Source organism: Amphibalanus amphitrite, unplaced genomic scaffold (assembly GCF_019059575.1).
Source record: "Amphibalanus amphitrite isolate SeventyFive unplaced genomic scaffold, NRLGWU_Aamphi_draft 000418F_arrow, whole genome shotgun sequence".
NCBI classification, from domain to species: domain Eukaryota; kingdom Metazoa; phylum Arthropoda; class Thecostraca; order Balanomorpha; family Balanidae; genus Amphibalanus; species Amphibalanus amphitrite.
In genome coordinates, this window is record NW_024881912.1 from 492,319 (window position 1) to 511,209 (window position 18,891).

At 57.6% G+C, this 18,891-nt stretch overlaps 2 protein-coding genes across 2 annotated transcripts in view; one reads left to right on the top strand and one right to left on the bottom strand.

Moving 5' to 3' along the window:
• Positions 1-1,340: 1,340 nt before the first annotated feature.
• Positions 1,341-10,372, top strand: LOC122391016 (F-box only protein 42-like). The gene is made up of 9 exons (XM_043384536.1): positions 1,341-1,462; positions 2,312-2,857; positions 3,015-3,173; positions 3,476-3,729; positions 4,148-4,332; positions 6,001-6,131; positions 6,336-6,481; positions 6,789-6,892; positions 9,147-10,372. The coding sequence occupies exons 2-9, from the start codon at positions 2,332-2,334 to the stop codon at positions 9,790-9,792; spliced, it is 2,151 nt and encodes a 716-aa protein (XP_043240471.1). The 5' UTR covers positions 1,341-1,462; positions 2,312-2,331; the 3' UTR covers positions 9,793-10,372.
• Positions 10,373-10,519: 147 nt separating this feature from the next.
• LOC122390996 (basic proline-rich protein-like) overlaps positions 10,520-18,891 on the bottom strand; it is a 28,655-nt gene continuing 20,283 nt past the window's right edge. Inside the window, exons 3-6 of the mRNA XM_043384507.1 lie at positions 16,872-17,007; positions 14,651-14,741; positions 11,676-14,374; positions 10,520-11,274 (exon numbers count right to left, since the gene is read on the bottom strand). Of these exons, the coding sequence (XP_043240442.1) occupies positions 11,228-11,274; positions 11,676-14,374; positions 14,651-14,741; positions 16,872-17,007 (2,973 nt within the window). The 3' untranslated portion in view covers positions 10,520-11,227. The remainder of the gene's footprint in view (positions 11,275-11,675; positions 14,375-14,650; positions 14,742-16,871; positions 17,008-18,891) is intronic.

The following is an 18,891-nucleotide window of genomic DNA, read 5'->3' on the forward strand; positions in this document are numbered from 1 at the left end:
TAGTTTGGATTCTTGGCTTGATTTAGCAGATCAGCTGTGAACCTCGACTTTGAAATCACATAAATGTCATGGTACCCGAACGAATCCTCGCATGACATTTCTTCGTAGCACAATTTTTCGTCCGCATTTCTTCGTCTACAAATCTTCGTCGGTGCATTTATTTGTCCCTCAATGCTTACTCTTGCACATATTTGCGTTGAAGAAGAAATGCGAGCCGATTTTCATATACCCTGGTGCGAGACAAAGTAATGCGATAGGTACGAATAAATGCCCTGACGAAGATTTGCAGACGAAGAATTGCGATACGAAGAAATGCCATAAGAATTGTCCTGGAATCCTTTATTGGCCATCATATCAATATATTGACCTTGATAAGATAAACGCATCATTCGCGCAATATTTGTCGCACTTTGGTACCAAACTATTGCTTCCAAATGCCGACGTAAAGAAAACCTTTATGTGACGTCATAGAAACAGCGGATTTCCCAAAAAGTAAACAAAAATAAAAGTCTTATATCTCGAAAACGGGTGAATATTTTCCGGTAAAATTTGGTAGATGTTCATTTTCGCTCTTTGTGATTCACGCTACATCACTTTTATGCCAATTCATTAACTTTTTTGAAGGTGGGAGGGTCCCTTTAAGGGACCCTCCCACCTTCAAAAAAGTTAATGAATTGGCATGAAAGTGATGTCGCTCGGTTCAGAAAGAGCAAAAACGAATATCTACCAAATTTCATCGAAAAATATTCACCGGTTTTCAAGATATTAGACTTTTACTTTTGTTTACTTTTTGGGATCTCCGCTGTTCCTAGCGACTTTATTTGAAAGTGCGGCATTTGTTGCGCGCAAAGCAGCATATACCACCGCGTGCTACAAAACGTTTTAGTCAAACATTTAACGGACGTTCGAAAGCCTGATGACGTCATCAGATTCCCGTAATGGTTAAGAGATAGGGACCACGCTGGTCCCACCCTGCAAGTAAAGGGAAGAAATTTCGTGAACACCATAAAGCTGTGGGGGTTGCGACCAGGATAAATGGTGGTTTCTGAGCCTGGCCGCAAACTTGGCTATCTCAACTCAAAACTAATGTTAAGGTGGGAGGGTCCCTTTAAATATACATTTTACAGCTAGTACAAAATTCTTTTAAGCCTAGACATAATACCAATTTAGTATTAAAAAGGAACACAAGTGTCCCGTAAGTTGGTATATACTGCCTTGAGCTCGTCATTCTCAGAGCGGGTGATTTCAGATAACCTTGGAGGCAATACGCCAATACCAAAATAATACGCGGTACTGCGCGTACTATATACGCTATATACCTAGGTACCTATATCAACATATTACATATTGGTCTATAGATGGCCTGGGGTATATGCCGTGCAATACGGCACACGACAGGAATACGCATTTGAAGCTGAAAGGAGTATTATAATTTGTATTTGTATAGTTAACAGTAAACCAGGTAAGTTTGAGTTAACATTTACACTGTGAAAATTTGTTTTTGTGGCATGTGGGAGCTAAGAGCTTGCTGTCATGATAAGAGGGTTTATGACTTATTTTGATTTTAGAACTGTCAATGTCAAGACCTTTGAAAATTTACAACCTACGACAACCTTGACCAGTGACCTTGACTTTTACATTTACTGTAGGTTGTACGACGGTACGTTTTACATGGAATTGACGCCTGCTTTGCGGCTACCCCTACAAACCCACAAACCTACAACCTAACCTAGGTAACCTACAACCTCAAAACCTGCAACCTAAATCCTACCAGTTCTGTACAATTCTTTCAATTACAATTCTTCAATTTCACTGCCACAATTGTTGACTTGACCTTATCTTGACAAATACCTACCCAACCTACCAACTTACAACCTACCAACCTACAACCCAGCCAGCACACCCAATTGGGTCCTGTATGGGTTCGATATGGGCAGCCCATGTGCAATGTGGGTCACAGTGGGTTTTGTCACATGGCTCCAACTGGGCCCCTGGGACCCACCTATCTGGGCTGTCCCACATGGGATCCAGTTGGAGCTGTGTGACAAAACCCACTGGGACCCACTTGGGCTGCCCATATCAGACCTATATGGGACCCACTTGGGTGTGCTGGCTGGGAACTTACCAGCCTACGACATATCACAATATCACTCGGATTTCATTTTTGTAGATACCAAGGGGCCACTGTGCTGGCATCCATGTGATTTTATTTTGCTTCTTTGCGTTTTTCTAAACAGTTAAGTGTAATGCCATAAAGGCAAGTGATGTAAATGGCTAACAAATACCTTATCTCTTGATCTTCATATTCCAGGTTATTGGAAGAAGGGGCTAATGGAAGGTACTAGCAGAAACACAGCTCCAGCGCTAGACCCAGAGCAAGAGGCTGAGGCAGGGGTTTCCAAAGCTGGAGGTTCAGGAGCTGATTGTATGTCAACAAAAGATTCTATTCCATCTGACACAGAACCAAACTCCAGAAACAATTCATGTGGCTGGAATCCAATCAATAGACCGGAGCATGCAAAGTCTGCTCATCATGGCTCTTCAAGTGCTGATCTATCGATTGTTGATAATACAGAAGCAAGCCAACAAATTACAAGCACAACTATGCCTGGCTTTCCAGTCCTGGAACCATCAGCTCCCCCTGCTGCTGGTCTGAGTGAATGCAGCAGCAGTCAGGATGCCACCATGGAGTCTGGAACAAATGACAGTGAGGAGGATGATGATGATACCGGTGGCCAGGTGTCCATGAGGAATTTGCCTGATGAGATTCTGGACCACCTGCTGACCTTCGTGCTGCCCTATGACGACATGCAGAGCTGCAAGCTGGTATCTCACCGCTGGTACCATGCCGTGAAACGTGAGTCAAGACATGCATTCTTTCAATCACTTCTAATTCTCATCTATCCTGATCTAGTTTGTCTGTATTGGCTCAATTCTGACCCGCCCACTGGAAGTCTGCACCGGCCTCACATACCCACTCTCTTCTTGACTCTAACTCCACCATCTGCTGCCAGGTGTGGAGCAGAAGCTGTGTCGGCTGCTGGCGCGCTCCCTGGATGAGCTGAACGTGGCCTGGTTCCACTACGACACGCCAAACCTGGTGGGCAGCCCGCTGCCGGCCGCAGCTCACCGGGTCATCACCAAACGCTGCGCCCACTCAGCGGCCATGCTAGGTATGCCACTGGACTGGGTATCGCACAGTGCGTCGGCTTCCGATTGCCACAAACACGTACAAACACGTGAGACACATACCAACACCTGGACACTGTGACTGATCGCTCCTATTAAACGGATAAGAATTTTAGAAGCGTTGTAGATTTGTCCAATTCCGTGTTTGTTTTCAGTGTGCATTAAGCTGTCATCATTTGTTGTCTTATGATCTTATCTGTGTGCCTTCTCCAGTCATCCAGTGTGCAGTTATACTCTGTGTCGCGCTGCTGTACGCCGATATTTCCTCGCTGACCTCCCCCCACAGACGGCCGCATGTACGTGTTCGGCGGCTGCAGCTCTCGGATGACGTCGTTCAACGACCTGTGGTGGCTGGAGCTGGGCGAGCTCGAGTGGCGGAGGCCGCAGGTGGTCGGCTCGTACCCCAGCCCCAAGGCGTACGCCTCCATGGTGGCTTACGGCGACAAGCTGGTGCTGTTCGGCGGCTGGAGCCAGGCGGCGCCCTACCCGCTCCACCAGAGCTGGAAACTTTTCGACGAGATGCACATCTACGACACTAAGGTGTGTGGCGACTGCAAGCCGAGGACAGGCCGATGGGGAAGTGTCATGTCAGCGGGAAACATGCCAAAGCTGTTCTCCCAACTACCGGTGGCTTTAATTCTAATCTGTGTCATTAGCATTGGTGTTGCGCGTTTGTCTTTGACAATAGTCAAGTCTTAATACCGTCTCTCAGCTACAATGCATGAATTGGATGAACATTGGATCTCAGCTACGTTGATGAATGAAATTCAAATAAAAAGAGATTTACGGAGGTACAGCTGAGAGGTGTGTGGGCTGACCTCTGCCCCCCTGACCTCTGCGCCCCTCCCTGCTCCCCCCAGGAGTGCCGCTGTGTCCGGACTGACCTCTCTGCCCCCCTCCCCCTCCAGGAGTGCCGCTGTGTGCGGGCTCACCTCTGTCCCCTCCCTGCTGCCCCCAGGAGTGCCGCTGGGAAGAAGTGTGCGGCGTGAGCTCCACTGAGCGCGTGGTCGGCCTGCCGGGCGCTCCCCCTCCGCTGGCCGAGCGGTGGCCACCAAAGATGGCTCGTCACGCCGCCTCGGTGCACGGTCACCAGATGGTGGTGACGGGTGGTCTGCACCACCTGCACAGTCGGCACTTTGGCGCGTCAGTTGGGCGGGGTGGAGGGGCCGGGAGGCTCAGACTGACTGCAGCTGGGGTCAGGAGGGGACAGACTGACCTGGGACAGACTGATCGGACTGACAGACTGGTGACGGGAGGGACAGACCGATGGGAGATGCGGGTGACATCGGAATCGGTCTGTGGGGCGGGCGTCTGGCCGCCGATGTTGTTCATAGGATAGGATGATTTAAATCAGTGGCGAGGGTGGTAGGTCGGGGTGTTAGTGGTTTCCCTCACATCAACAGTCCACGCCCCGCTGCACTGCGTGGTAGACATGCCTATGTCATCAATGCCAAACATCGTCAGCTGTGTCACCCGACACTCACGGAAATCGTAAAATAGAGAGGCGTGATGCTCCATACCTAATATTGAGCTAAACTTTAACTGAAATCCCAGCCCAGCCCAGCTTGACTAAAATATTCATATGCTTATATTTTTATTTTTAACCTTAGAAAGCTACTGCATATTTTGACGAAACTGAGCTAGGAGGTATGTCAGCGTTTACTTCAATCAACGGTTAACATTGCGTGCCTGCGTATCATGCTTTCCTAGTGACTGATGTCATATTCCCGGTTCTGTCTGAATAAGAAGCTGTTCACGCAGTGAGACGAGCTCGGTGTAATTGTACGTGCGAGATTATAACAAGATTTTCTAGGTTTTGCTGAACTCTCCTTATCATTCAGAATTTCCCAATCTCAGACTGTACAGCATGCGCAGCAAGATTTGCTTGGCATGGAATCAGCATTATCACTTGGTCCCTTCCAAATATTATGGTAATTTGGACTAAGTTTCTGAACTTAATGCAAATTGAATATTAATCTCGATCGTGCGAGTTAAGGCAATAAGCTTGGAGTTCATCGTTTGTCCTGTAGGGCCAAGGAGTAAAGGCTCGTCGTTTTGCACCTTGAGAGTGGGGTAGGCGCTTTTTTGCAGATTGCTCATCTGGCCGTTTAAGCTCCCTCTTAGTACGTATACTTATCTATTCTGTATTCACCTGAACCCATCTGATGGTGACTGGTGCTCCGACAGGACCAACTTGGTTTGGAGGTTTAACCCAGCTGCCCGGCGCCCGTGGAGCAACGGCAAATGCATTCCGCCGTCGTCGTCTCCTGCCTACTCCCGAACTTTCTCCCCGTTAGTGGCCTCAGAGGGAGGGACGGGCGCTCACTGGTGTCGGACTGGAGCCAGAGTGGAGACGGGGGGTGGGGCTGATCGAACAGCTGAGCGACTATTGAACGCTGGGGTCGGCCGGACGGACAGGACTGACGGACTGGGGTGACCTGGGGAGTGGCGTGGAGGGACCCAGACTGATGACGGGGATTAGAGGAATGTTGTTGTGGAAAGTCCATGGTTTTGGAGCTAACGCTAGCATTAGAGGCCAATGTTTTGTGTCATAATGTTTTTCTCTAGTTTCAGTAATTCGTAGCTGTAGTCCTCATTGGCACATTCAGTTCACCCTGTGATTAGAATTATATTCAAAGTTTCACGGCCCAAATTTCACCACTAAGACACGAAATTATGTACTGCCTACATGTCAGCTTGAGATTGAGATCCACATCTTTGCTGGTTTGCGTTTGGCGTTGATTTCGATGACTGTGCCTGCTGATGCGCCGTTTCCCCAGCTCACAGTGTCTCTCGTTTGTGACCGGGCAGAACCAACGAGGTGTGGGTGTATGACTTTGTGTCGGGGGAATGGCGTCACCAGCGCTGCAGCCAGCCGGCGCCGCCGCCCCGGTACGGACACTCTCAGGTGGCGCTGGACGAGCGGCACATGCTTCTGCTAGGTGAGAGAGGGCCGTGGACCGGGCGGGTCGGAACCGGGGACGGCTAGCTACTCACGTAACTTAGACCCAGCACCGAAAGCAAGCGGAATCGCACCGAATCTGCTATTGGAACTCTTTTATTGGTTACAAATAGCAAATGTTTGTTGTATTTAAGTGTTGAATTCCATCATAATCAGTTGGTATTTTCAACTTTGTCCACCTCAGGTGGGTCTGGCGGTCCTAAACAGCTGAAACAGGACATCTGGCTGCTGGAGCTCGGTGAACCTAACGCCGTGTGGCACTGGCACCAGCTGACTGTGAACGGTGCTGAGAGGGCGCCCTCGCAGCTGTGGTGCCACCCCGCCTGTCAGGTGAGCGCCCGGGGATGATCCTTCTGCTGTCATTTGCCATCCTTGCTTCCCAACTGTTGTATTACAGCTACGCCCGCACAGCTACGCCCGCCCGCGCTCCTAACGATGGCATCAATTCTGTATCCCAATTGAGATGTTACCATCGCCCGATGTTCCGTTACTGCGGCATCCGGGACGCGTATATTCGAATCCAGTATGAGTAGAGCATGGGTCCCGAAAAATTCTTCAGAAACTAGAGAAATTCTCGCGGACTGATATGTGTGTTCCGCGTGGCCTCACGTTAACCTGTGATCTGCCTCTCCATCAGGTGGGCGACAAGGTGGTAGTGCTCGGTAGAGGTCGCGGCGACACTGATCCGCAATCCTCGGCGGCCGCCCCGCCGGCCGTCGCACCACCCGCCCTAAGACTCGAGTGAGTAACGTCCGAGCGATAGAACGCGGAGAGACGTGATACTGTGGCAGTCTGAGCGTTATACTTCAGTGGGCTGCCTCATCCATCCACTGAGTCGGTCCATTGGGGAGAACAGCTGCTGAAGAATACCGATGACGTTTGTTTGTGAATAATTATACAAGTCCAATGTCCATAATTATGATAAATGAAAGCTGTCGCTGCGGAACGTTAGTTTCATGAAGTACATTGCAGCTGCTCACGCTCGCCTACATGTGTAGAATTTGTTCGTTGTATCATGTATCTTCCCAGTCCCAGTCCTCTCTCCGTTCACCGTTGCATGTCCTTGTTGTTGTTGTTGTTGATTCCCCTCGGCGGCAGGATCACTGCCGCGAAGCCTCTCGGCTTTGAAGTCGTCTGGTCGCGGCCGCCAGGGCCGCGACGACGTCCGCGCTCCGAATCTCCTCGTGTGACGGGTGAATGGTGCCCAGCAGGCGGAACCTCAGGTTCATCAGGGCAGGGCATCGCAGCAGAACATGTCCGGGCGTGTCCGCCTCCTCCCGACACACCGGACACCGTCCCGCCCGGCATCCATGGTCATTACAGCCAGGGCACTCCACCGTTGGGTTACGGCCGATCCTGTGCATATACTGGGCGGAGCCCGACCAGTGGCCCGCCCGCAGCTGGTGCACCTCTACAGCCGCGTGGCGGTCCAGATCAGCCGCAGGTGGAGGCAGGCGTTCGCCCCACAGATCCCGGTACCACCCGCTGGGGCGTTGTCTGCCGATTTTTGCCCTCGCTGCTCTGGCGGACGCCCTCAGCACGGTCCTCACATCGAGAGGGACCTCTTCCTGCGGGAGCGCCGACGCCTCCTTGGCCAGGACGTCGGCCCGCTCGTTCCCTTCTAAACCGCAGTGGGAAGGGACCCATTGAAGGTGGAGCCGACGAGCACCCTCTCTTGTCAGGAGGGTGAGGGCATCCCAGACTTCGCTGTTGAGCTGGGTCCGTTGCTCAGAAGGGCCGCTTCTGAGGGCCGCCAGGGCAGCTTGGGAGTCTGTGCATATGACGATGGGGACATCTTCGTGAGCCGGGTGTTCTAAGAGGTGTCTCAGGGCCGTGCGGAGGGCTACCATCTCGGCCCGGTAGCTGCTACACAAACTACCGGCCGGGGCACGGAGCTCTTCTGTTGAGTCGTCCGGCCACACGATGAGTGCTCCAGCGCCGCCGTCCCTGAAGCCCTCCTCCGCTGAACCGTCCGTCCACACCCAGGTGGCACACTGGGGGAGGGAGGCCAGACAGAGGGCAGCCTCTTGTCTTCGGCGATCAGCGGGCGATCCAGGTGGTGGGCGCGTCCCGGCCTCCAGGTCAAAGGTGACCGGCGCGGGTCGCAGCCACGGTGGGGTACGGGGCTGAAGGATGGGCTCCATCCTCGCCTCCACTCCAGCCTCCGTCCACGCCACCTGTCCCACTTCTCTCCAGCCTGTCACCGTCGTCAGCCGCTTCGCTGCCGTGCTGTCCGCGACACGCCGGAGGGGGTCCTCTTCTGGGAGGGCTCGCGCCTTCGCCAGCAGTCGAGCAGCTAGCGTGGTCCTTCTTGAGGCCACCGGGGCGAGGCCCGCTTCCGCCATCAGCGCATGTGTCGGGGTCGACGCGACGCAGCCCGTGATGATCCGGGCTGCAGCCCTCATCTCGCGTTCCAACACCTCGACGTGGGACGGTGGGGTTGAAGGGAGCCAAGCTTCCGCCGCGTGCTCCAACGCTCCTCGTACGTAGCCATTGGCTACCGTGCGGAGCTGCTTCTCCTCCAGACCCCAGTCCCGTCCAGTCAGGCGCCGCAGGTGGGCGAGCCTCGGCCGGGTTCGTTGTTTCAGTTTCTTGCAGTGCTGACCGAAGTGTAGGAGGCGATCCAGCGTCACACCGAGCAGGTTGAGTGTGTCTCGCGCCTTCACTGTCACTCCGGCCACCTTGATGGAGAGGTCCACTGCGTCCCTGGCCCACTGCGAGAGGACCATCACCTGCTTCTTTGGTCCGGCGACCACCATCTTCGACGACCTTGCCCACTCGACGAGGGAGTCGGCTGCCAGCTGGGCGCGCCGCTTGGCCGTCTGGATGTCCGCGCCTCCGCATGTTGCATGTCCTCGTTCCGTTCACCGTTCACCCTTTCGGTTCCAGTCAGCATCCCGTCAGTACGAGCCCAGCCGCCTCGTTGCCCACCCTGTCCCCATTGCACCACCCCCGTCTGCCTGGTGCGCCTGATAACGCCCCACTCTGCCTGCAGTGAGCGGCAGGCTGTGCGGATCCCGGTACCTGCCGGCTCCAGTCGCGGGGTGCCGGTCGTCCCGGTCCGGCCGGCGCCGTCCGACCAGAACCGGGGACTGGCCTCGGTCCTCGACACGGCCGCGTCCCGCCGGCGGCCCGGCCAGCCGCCGCCCGGCCCCGAGACGGGCTCTCTGAACCGGCGGCCGGCGCCGGCGGCCGAGCCCTCCGGCCGGCCCTCGGTCCGTCCGAACGCCTGCTGCAGCCGAGAGCGGCGCCTGGCCGCCCTGGAGAGGATGCAGCAGCGCCTGGAGGCGGCGGCCGCCGAGCGGGCCGCGCCGCACCCGCGGCCGCGCAGCCGCCGCCCGCTCACCGCCGGCTACCGCCTGGTGGCGCCGGCCGGCCGCCGCCCGCTCGTGCTGCACGTGCTGGACGTGCGCAGCGCCGTGGCCGAGCGCTCCGTGACGTGGCGCCAGTGCGCGCGCCAGCACGGCCCCGACGAGCGCATCCTGTACTCTCTGGTGGCGGCGCGCGCCGAGCTGGTGCTGTTTGGCGGCATCGTCACACCGCCGCGCGCTGCCGAGACGGCCGCTGACCCGGAGCCCGACCAGAACGCCGCCTTTAACGCCGTCAGCTTCCTGGCCATCCCTGCCGACATGTTCCAGTGAGCGGCCGGCGGCGGCTGGTGGAGGACAGGTGGGCTGCGGCAGTCCCGAGGGATAGCGGCACGTGGAGCGGCTCAGGGGAGATTTGTAAGTGTCGCCGGCGAGGCCCGTGTCGCGGTACGTCATGGAACTGTGATTGTTGAAACTGTTACTCATACTCGTATCTGCACCTGTCTTCGTTGTGCCGTTGGTGACTAGCTGTGTCGCTTGGTGCTTTAATTAATCCGCGACGACCGCGCCAGTCAAGGAGCAGCTCGAGCCGTGCTGCAGCGTTCACTGTGTATGGGACCAGGCTGGCGGGCGATGGGTCTCGGTGCTTCCCGTGTTTCATTGCTGCCGTCATATGTTACTCTCAGCTGTTGCAGCCGAAGTGCCCACGCTCGCCGAGTGTTTATATAGTCGGTTGGTGTCAGACTGAACTCCGTACGGTGATGGGGGTTCAGGCCAGTCCCCCCAGTGGTTCTGCCGAGTGCCACCACAGAGTCTTTCGGTTGCCCTCAGCTGGTCAATAACCAAGTGCCAGTTTGGTGAGGTGTGTTCTGTGATCAATAATGTGAGGTAATAAAGTACCCCTAAAGTTTAAGAAGAACTATCATGACTGATTATCTCTTGCGAGTCCACGAATGTTTGCGAATGTGTGTCTCCAGGTGGCCAAACATGTCAACTGAATTAGCTTCCCCGTTATACAGTCATTTAGTTCTGCCGGATCCGATCAGCTCTAAAACATCCGTTTTAATGTTGCTCTGTATTTTCACTATTCAATAATAGCCGTCTCTGAATATCGAACGAAACGGCCGGGTCTGGCGACCAGCACACACAGATATATGATATCTCCTACTCGGCACCACATAATGCACATCCCTGCACGGCTAAACACGGGCAGCCGGGAAACAGCCTTTCTAAAGAGCGCACCACAGCACAGGCGCGGCCGACAGCCGCTCCGCCGACAGGGGGGTCCGCCCCGCCCCCACCGACAGGGGCGGGAGGGGGGGGGGCACAACCGACAGACGCCGGCCGCGCGTGCTCGGTAACAGCCGGTGCCACCAGGCGGGTCCCCGCGGAACCCCCCGCGCCACTGGTCACAACGGGGCCAACAATCAAAACACGCGTGAAGACAAAATCGATGAACACCTCCCACAGGATTGGGGCAACTTCTGAACTGCTGCCACGTCGGGCCGACCCACAGCGGGGCTCGTTGAAAGCATTGGTGCGCGGCGGCAGCCGCAGTCCCCATTCCACCACCCAGCAATAATGCAGAGTTTCGACAATCCGGTGGCAGGCGTTATCTCCAAAGTTTCGTCTCTCTGAGGTCACAAAGTGTGGCGTCTTTGTACACTGGGGGGCCGAGCGGCAGTCGATATGTGCCCGGTCCCCGCGGCGCCGGCACGACCACTATATCACAGCCTTCTGAAGCCGGCCGGCCGGCCGCAGGGGACCTCTATTTGATTGGCGCAAAACTGGGGCTCGGGCCACCGCCCGGCACGCCTGGGGAAGGACAGAGCCCAGAGTTAGAACAGAGCACAGGAGTGCATGGAGAGTCGTCACGAACAGTAGAGTTCATCACAGTGGAAAACGAGCGAGTATGGTGGGCACTGGGCAGGCTTAACCGTTATAAAGTGAAAGACGAAAGATGAATTGAATCAGCATCTATTGAACCGTGAATAACTCAGACTTCGATACCAATGACTGAAAACTTGAGGAATGCCCACAAGGTGTACCTATGACTTAATGACCCAATTACGGTTTAAATACTTTAGGAATAATCGCAAGACGCAAAGTTCAGATCGATTGACCAGCTAACTTAAGCAATTCTTCGGAGGTTCATACTATCAGCTCAGAGTCATTTGCCCCTCGCCAGAGATGGGCACTGCCGTCCCGTTTCTCACCTGTGAACGGGTGGTAGCCGCCCGGCGGAGGGAAGCCGAGGCCGGGCCTCAGCGGCGCTGACAGCGGGCTGCCCGGGGAGCCGGCGCGCACGGCCGCCCCCGACGAGCTCGGCGCCGCGCTGGCCGTGGTGCGCGCCCGGTCCGGCACCTCCAGCAGACGGTGCGCCGGCGGCGGCGGGTACGGAGCGCCCCGCACCGCCGCCGAAGACACCTCACTGGCGCGCGAGGCGGCCGTGGTGGCGGCGCGGCTGAGGTCCTCCGGCGCCGCCGATACGGCCGCCGCCGAGCTGACCGGGAACCGCGCCGGGTAGCCGCCGTTCAGCAGCACTGGGCCGTACGGCAGGCTCGGCATGCCGGGCAGGCCGAACGGGTAGCCGTAGGCGGCCGCGCGCGCCGCCAGCGCCGCCGCGTCCGCCGGCCGCTTGTCGGCGGCCGTGGTGGGCGGCGGCGCCGGGCCGGCCGAGGAGGTGGGCGGCGGCCGTTTGGACGCCACTGACACGGGTACGGGCGCGCCGCGCTGGCTCGGCAGACCGCCGGGACGCGCCGGAGTGCCCAGCGGCGGCCGGTGCGCCGGCGCCGGCTGAGGCGAGGCGTCCCGGCCGGCGGCCGAGCCCGTGTGTGCCGCACGCGGCTCCGCAGACGGCGGCGCCGAGGTCCTGCCTGACTCGGCGTCCGACAGAGCATCCCTCCTCTCGGCGGGAGGCGGGCCGGCGCCGCCCGGCCCGACCGACACGGCCGGCCGCTCGCCGGCCAGCGCCGCTTTGTACTTGGGGTCGGCCATCATGGGCAGCGGGTAGCCGGCTGGGTCGATCGCCGGGTACGGGTATGCCGCCGGCAGGTACGGGTACGACAGGTACGACAGCTGGCCGCCGGCGTACTCGCCGGCCGGCGGCGGCCCACGCGCCCCCTCCTTCGAGTCCACTCCGTCAGCACCCGGCTTACCGGCGGCCGGCGGCGGAACGTACACACCGGGCGGAGGGAAAAACGAACGGTAGTAGACACTCGACGGCGGCAGCGCGCCGGGCAGCTCCTTTTTGTCGGCGGCTGCGATCCCGGCCGGCGCCGGTCGGCCCGAAGCGTCCACAGGCGCGCCATCGTCGGAGATATCACTGTAGGCGGGGCTGGCGGTGCCGTCCCGCGAGGGCCGCTCGGCCGGCCCCACCGTTCCGGTCGGCACCCCACTCGACACTGCACCGGCGCCGACGCCCAGCGGCAAGCTGGACACTACCGGCGGCACTACACTGCCGGACACTACTCCAGGAGCGGTGCGCGGTGCCACCCGAGACGGATCGACGCACTCCGGCCGCGGGCTGGCGTCGGGCGTCCGCGCACCGTTCTCTTTCCGCCGCTTCTTGGGGCGCTCCTTGTCCTTTCTGAGCGACTCGAGCGCAGGGTTAATTGCGGATGTTTCTCCCAGTATGGTCGGTTTCGGCTGGATCGGTTTTAGATGGGCCACCGACTGACCAAAGCCTCCGCTCGCCGGTGGCACGGTCACCACGGGTAGAGCCGGTGTCGCCACGCGCGCCGCCACGCTCTTGGGTTTGTACTTGGCGGCGTCGACGGCGGCCATGACGGGCACGGTGCGCGCCGCGGTGGTGACGGCGGCGGCGGCCGACGGGCGAGACACGGCGCCCAGGGCCGGCGGCGGCGCGGCCGGCTGGTACACGGAGGCAGCAGCGCGCAGCGGCGCCGGGCCGCCCGCCAGCAGTGTCGGACCCGGTCCGGCCGCCGCCGACGCCGTGGGTACCGCCGTCGGCCCGAAGCGTAGCACGCCCGATGTCTTGACGTTGCCGTTGCTGTCGCTGATCTGCACCTTGGCGTGCGTGGGCCGCGGCTCGGCGGCCGGCGGCTCTCCGGCGACCGGCGGCGGCGGCGGCGGCGGCGGCGGCGCCGACAGGCCGGTCAGCTGCGACTGAGGAGTCACTGCTGCCGACACGGCCGCCACCGGCTTGGCGGGGGCCACGGCGCCGTTGGGCGGTGCTGACGCCGCCACCGGAGGAGCCGCCGGCGCCGGGGTGGCCGGCGTCACCGGCGACGTGGCCGGCGCCGCCGCCGACGCCACCGGAGCGGGCGAGGGCGGCGCCGCCGGCGGGGTCTGCGGCGCCGTCTGGGTCGGAGCCGTGGCAGCCGCAGACACGGGAGGCGGGGGCGGCGTCTTGGAGGCGGCCGGCGACTCTGGAGACGAGTCGCCCGTCTCACGCTCGCCCTCGCTGAGCCCGTTCGAATGGGCGTGACTCTGGTGGTACTTGAGTCCGTTGACGTGTCGGTACTTTTTCGAGCAGCCCGACTCGGGACACTCGATGAGCGGCGCCGGGGTGGTGGCCGCCGGCGGGGTGGGGGCCGGTGAGGGCGGCGCGGCCGCCGCCGGCTCCGGGGTGCCCGGCGCAGACGAGGCCGGCTCCGAGAGGCTCGTGTTGGAGCTGGTGCGGCTGCGCTTGTTGGGGGTCCGGTCGGCGGCGGCGGCCTCGCGGTCGGCGGCGCGCCCCTTGCGTTTGACCGGGCTGGCCGGGGCGGTGAAATTGGCGCCGGCCGAGTTGGCCGTGCTGCGCCGGCCTTTGCTCTGGCTGCGCAGTTTGGACTGGGCCGACGCCCTGGTCTCGGCCACGGTCGGCTCCGGCGCGGAGGCGGCGCCGCGGCCTCGCTTACCGCGCCCCTTGCCACTGCGCGACTCCAGCTCCGCCGTCGGCGAGTCGTTAAACCTGGCGACAAAGCCGGACGTCAGACAGTGGCACTAGTAAGAATGGAACACTATCTAACACAACCTATCAGTGCAATTTATCGTAAAATTGGACGAAGAAAATAAAGCTTAAATTATCCACTTTGCTTGCCTACTTTAGTGAGGAACAACCATGAAAATTTACTTCGTAAACGGATTCAGCCATGAGTGAATTCCATGTCTAACTGACCGCTGTCAGCATCGTACATCCCCCGTCATCCCCCTGCACCAGCCGCTGACACCCACACGGGTACCGTACCTGGGCGGCGCCCAGTCGTGGTGCCGGGTGTAGTCGAGAAGGGTACCGACGTACGTCTTCCCCCGCCAGGTGACATTCACTACCAGAACGCCTGAAAGTAGGAGATGAAACATAGTCAGTAACTGCCGGCGCACGGGCACGCAACACAGCGGGGGCACACAGCAGGGCGAACGGCGAGGTTCCGGGCTGGAAACGTGGGATGAATGTTTTCCCTAAAGGATTTGTAGAGAAAAAGGTCATGAAAACGGGTATCAGCCACCTCGTAAAGACGTTAGCTTAGTGGGAACATGAATGTCAACGCTACGATTGGTAAGCTTCCTTACAGACTGAATCATCCGGATCATTGTCTCGATGACTGATGTTCTCAAACAGCGGCGTCGAGCTCCTTCAATGTCGAGCTAGTCTGCAGTGCTATGCTAGCGTGACGACCTGAGGCGTTCGATTATTTATAAAGGATATAAGCTCCTTTGGTGTCGTGTAGTTTCAAGGTATTTTATTTCCCTTTTTATTTAAACCTTGAATTCAATGGAATGGGTTATGTTGGCCCATATGACATGAGACTATTTTACGTTCCATTTCAATGGTGATGAGACCCAACAGACACTCGTGAAACCCGTGACCGTTTGATGGTCTCGTGTTGATTGGACCTAGTTTTGAACTGGTGACGGCTCCCGATCACAACCGTTTCAGAGAGCGACTGTTGTAAAGCGCACTGACACTACATTTTTAGCAGACATGCTTTTGTAACACCGGCGCAACTAAACCCTCTGCTGAAAGAAACAGGAAAGTCCCGACAGCGCAACAAGACACAACATGCAAGAACAAACGATGTGCCGAACCAGATAACTACATACATTCATTGACAATAGATGGCGGTAGTACTGACGCCTGAATGTATGCTGTTCCGCAACACCACGATATTCTTCCGTAGCTCTCCATAGATGGCGTTAGTGTCTTACGCCTGCAGATAGGCTGTACCGCACGTCCCATTACCACATAGAATAAGGCCGCCAATTCGGTCCTGGGACTTGGTAGTGTATGTGTTTGATGATATTCAGTTTCGTTAACAATGGTGAGTCATCAATGAGCATTGAGGGCAAATTTCATGATCACACATGACAAGTGAAATATAACAGCACCTAATCAATCCTCATTGAGCATTAGGTACTGACAGCTTTTGAGCTGATTGATCAACATATGTAACAAAAGGGGAAAAATATCGGCCCCAATGCGTCGCAGAGCAGTGTCCTACCATCTAGCTAGAAAAGCGCTTCCTGCCATATATGGTCTCGTCTCTCGCTCCACAGTCAACACTTCGGCAAGTCTCCGCAGCAGGCACCCAAAGCCACAGTCGCCAGTCAGGCCCAGTCCGGGCGGATCAGCTGATCACGGGCGGGGCAGTTAGTTCACCGAGCTCTCCACAGATAGCGCTGGGTGTCCCGTTTGCCGGCCGCCACGGGAGCCTCGCGGCGCCGTGGGAAAGGCCAGCTGGCGGCGGTCACCGTGGGAGTGACGGCTCCGCTCAGACACTAGACAGTAGCCGGTCACCGGCGGCTACCGGCCAAACGGCGACACGGGAATTATTCAACCGAAAGACTCTTCATTTCAGCCATGTGTCTCGCCGGGTAACGAAAACCATCAATCAATAATTTATCCAGGCGACAGTAGAGTACGGCTTATTGCCGTGATGATCTCATAAAAACGTCATTCCCAAACAGAGGTCTGAATATGGGTGTATCAGTGTCCGGTTTTTTGTTCCGCTGCCATTATTACCTAACATAAAAAGCGCACGGGGAGTTCGCCGCCGATTGACCTTGGGGAAAGTTGATTGGATCGTCACCAGCAGGCAGCAGAACACTGCCGGCTGCTGGGATAAATCTCCAGCCAAAACTCCACTAAAGCCAGTGAGAACGACCTTCGGACTCGGGTTGATTGACAACGCTTAGCGTCTAACTTTGGACGGCGCCGATAGTGCTATCAGTGTCAGTGAGCAATTACGATAGGACTGTTGTTATACCTTGTCCGAAAGATATCGCCAGTAAACATTGAACACATCGCATTCCTACATTGAAGCGTTGCGCCAAACACATCTTTATGAGTTGTGACGGCCCATCAAATGATAGCCGACTCCCTTGAGGCCCGGAGGCGGGACGGCGCACCCCTCTGACGTCAGCCGTCACAACTGATGACGTCACTGTGGCAGCTGTCGCGCGGTACTGACCTCCCTGCGTCTCCTGCCACACGATGCCCTCCAGGTTGACCGTAGTGCCCGGCTCGCAGGGCCCCAGGCTGTCCGGCTCGAGCAGTGTTCCGCGGCTCACCAGGCCGTCTGTGCCGACACACATGTCCGACACGCTCTGTAACACAGAGGTCACACAGGTCACAGGTCGGGTCACATGGGTCACAGGTCAGTCACAGCGTACATCACGGAAAAGGTCCCGGCAAATGTCACAGCACAGATGGCGGACAGTGGTACGGGTCACCATCATAAAGGTCGTCTTACAAATCGCGGGTTAGGAGCGGCTGACAAAATGGCAGACGGTTAAACACGACACCAAGTTTACCTATATCACGTGTTATTTCTGCAATTTGCAGATCACAGTGCTGAAATTTACTTTTGGAAGAAAGCACTGAGCGTTTTCATCTGCCGATGCATGGTTAGCCAGTACGATCGACACTACCAAGAATAAAACAGCGAGATCGAGGAAACGGACAAATAGAATCAATAGAGGCATTTTGTAGTCACGTAAAGGCCACAGCCGATCCGTCACTACCACGAGTTCCGTACTCATTGGCGAGTGGCGGTAACGGCGCTGGACTGGAGCCAAATAACCAATCAGGGTTTCTGGGACAGGCAGCCGCCGAGGTCATTAACGCGGTCCCATTGGGAAGGACTGCAATAAGTTCAGACAGCAACAGACGGTGCCGTGGCCACCATCGGTCGCTGAGCAAAACAGACCAGCGCATCAGACCATCGCATCAGACCGGCAGACGTCAGACTGCAGCGCACCAGACCAGCGGGTCCGGCCGGCCGTCCCTGCCGCGTTCCCAGCGCGCCGCGGCGGCCACCGTTCCCTGCACGGTCATGCGGCGGCGATCGAGATCGGCACGGCGGCCGCTCCTTCCCAGCACCCGGCACGACAGGAGGCGCCGCTCAGCCTGCCGCCGCCGCCGCATCGCGGCGGTCCCAGCCGAGCGTCACGTGTCACGTTACGGCGTCACGAATCACGCTCCGGTCTCACGTCACGGTACACATTCCCGTCACTGCACAGTGCACTGTGACCAGTCTAATGATATTGACCCACCGCCGAGCTGTCGTTCAGTCGTCCCTGAGACGCTTCCCAGCCTATCGCCTCATCACAATCCTTCCCTGCCTCAGCACGGCGTTCTAACAGTCAGCCCGTTGATGTGAGCCCACGTCCCATTGTCTAGCGCTGTCCTCGGCTGGCCTTGTTTGGCCGGTTTCCATAAAACTCCATCAGAGTCGGACGACACGTCAGGACGGCCTCAACAAATACAGACGCGCCGCGCGCCGGTGCCGGCGCCGCCCGCCCGCCCGGCTCCGTCAGCTCCCAGATGGACCGATAGCCCTGTGCGCCGCCCGCCGTCCGCTGCTGCCGCCTGGTGGCCGGGATCGGAACTAGGACGGTGGTCTCTCACGCGTCACACGCGCATTTCCGGTGGATTAGGGGAGGGTGGGGGCACGCCCGTCCGCTGAATAGGCTCAGAGAGTGGCGAGGGGGCAGATGGCCAGAGATCGACATCATTTACATCTCCGGTGTAATTCGTCTCGCTTAGATAAACAACAAAAGCAGAACAGCAGAAAATAGAACAGCAGCAACCAGCCAGCCAGACCACTGCAAGATTTGTCACTCGCTCGACATTGCTTCATCGATTTCACCACTTTTTCTCTTCGACTCGAGTGACTGATCGCTGAAGGATGAACATCTGTTGTTTCTGGGATGCTGGATAATCACATCAGCGCAGAGCTCTGATCTGCCTCGGTGCACCATCCTCAGCGGGCCGTAATCACTCATCTCTCTGCCCATCGCTCTTCTCTCCCTCCCTCCCTCTCTCTCTCTCTCTCTCTCTCTCTCTCTCTCTCTCTCTCTCTCTCTCTCTCTCTCTCTCTCTATCTCTCTCTCTCTCTCTCTCTCTCTCTCTCTCTCTCTCTCTCTCTCTCTCTCTCTCTCTCTCTCTCTCTCTCTCTCTCTCTCTCTCTCTCTCTCCTCTCCGCGACT

What these genes read in the sequence shown, in the direction of transcription:
- LOC122391016 (XM_043384536.1), top strand. Translation starts at nt 2,332, where the DNA reads ATGGAAGGTACTAGCAGAAACACAGCTCCAGCGCTAGACCCAGAGCAA. An exon ending in CCACTCAGCGGCCATGCTAG is followed by an intron (nt 3,174 to 3,475) that starts GTATGCCACTGG and finishes CTCCCCCCACAG; the next exon opens with ACGGCCGCATGTACGTGTTC. An exon ending in CCACCCGCCCTAAGACTCGA is followed by an intron (nt 6,893 to 9,146) that starts GTGAGTAACGTC and finishes CTCTGCCTGCAG; the next exon opens with TGAGCGGCAGGCTGTGCGGA.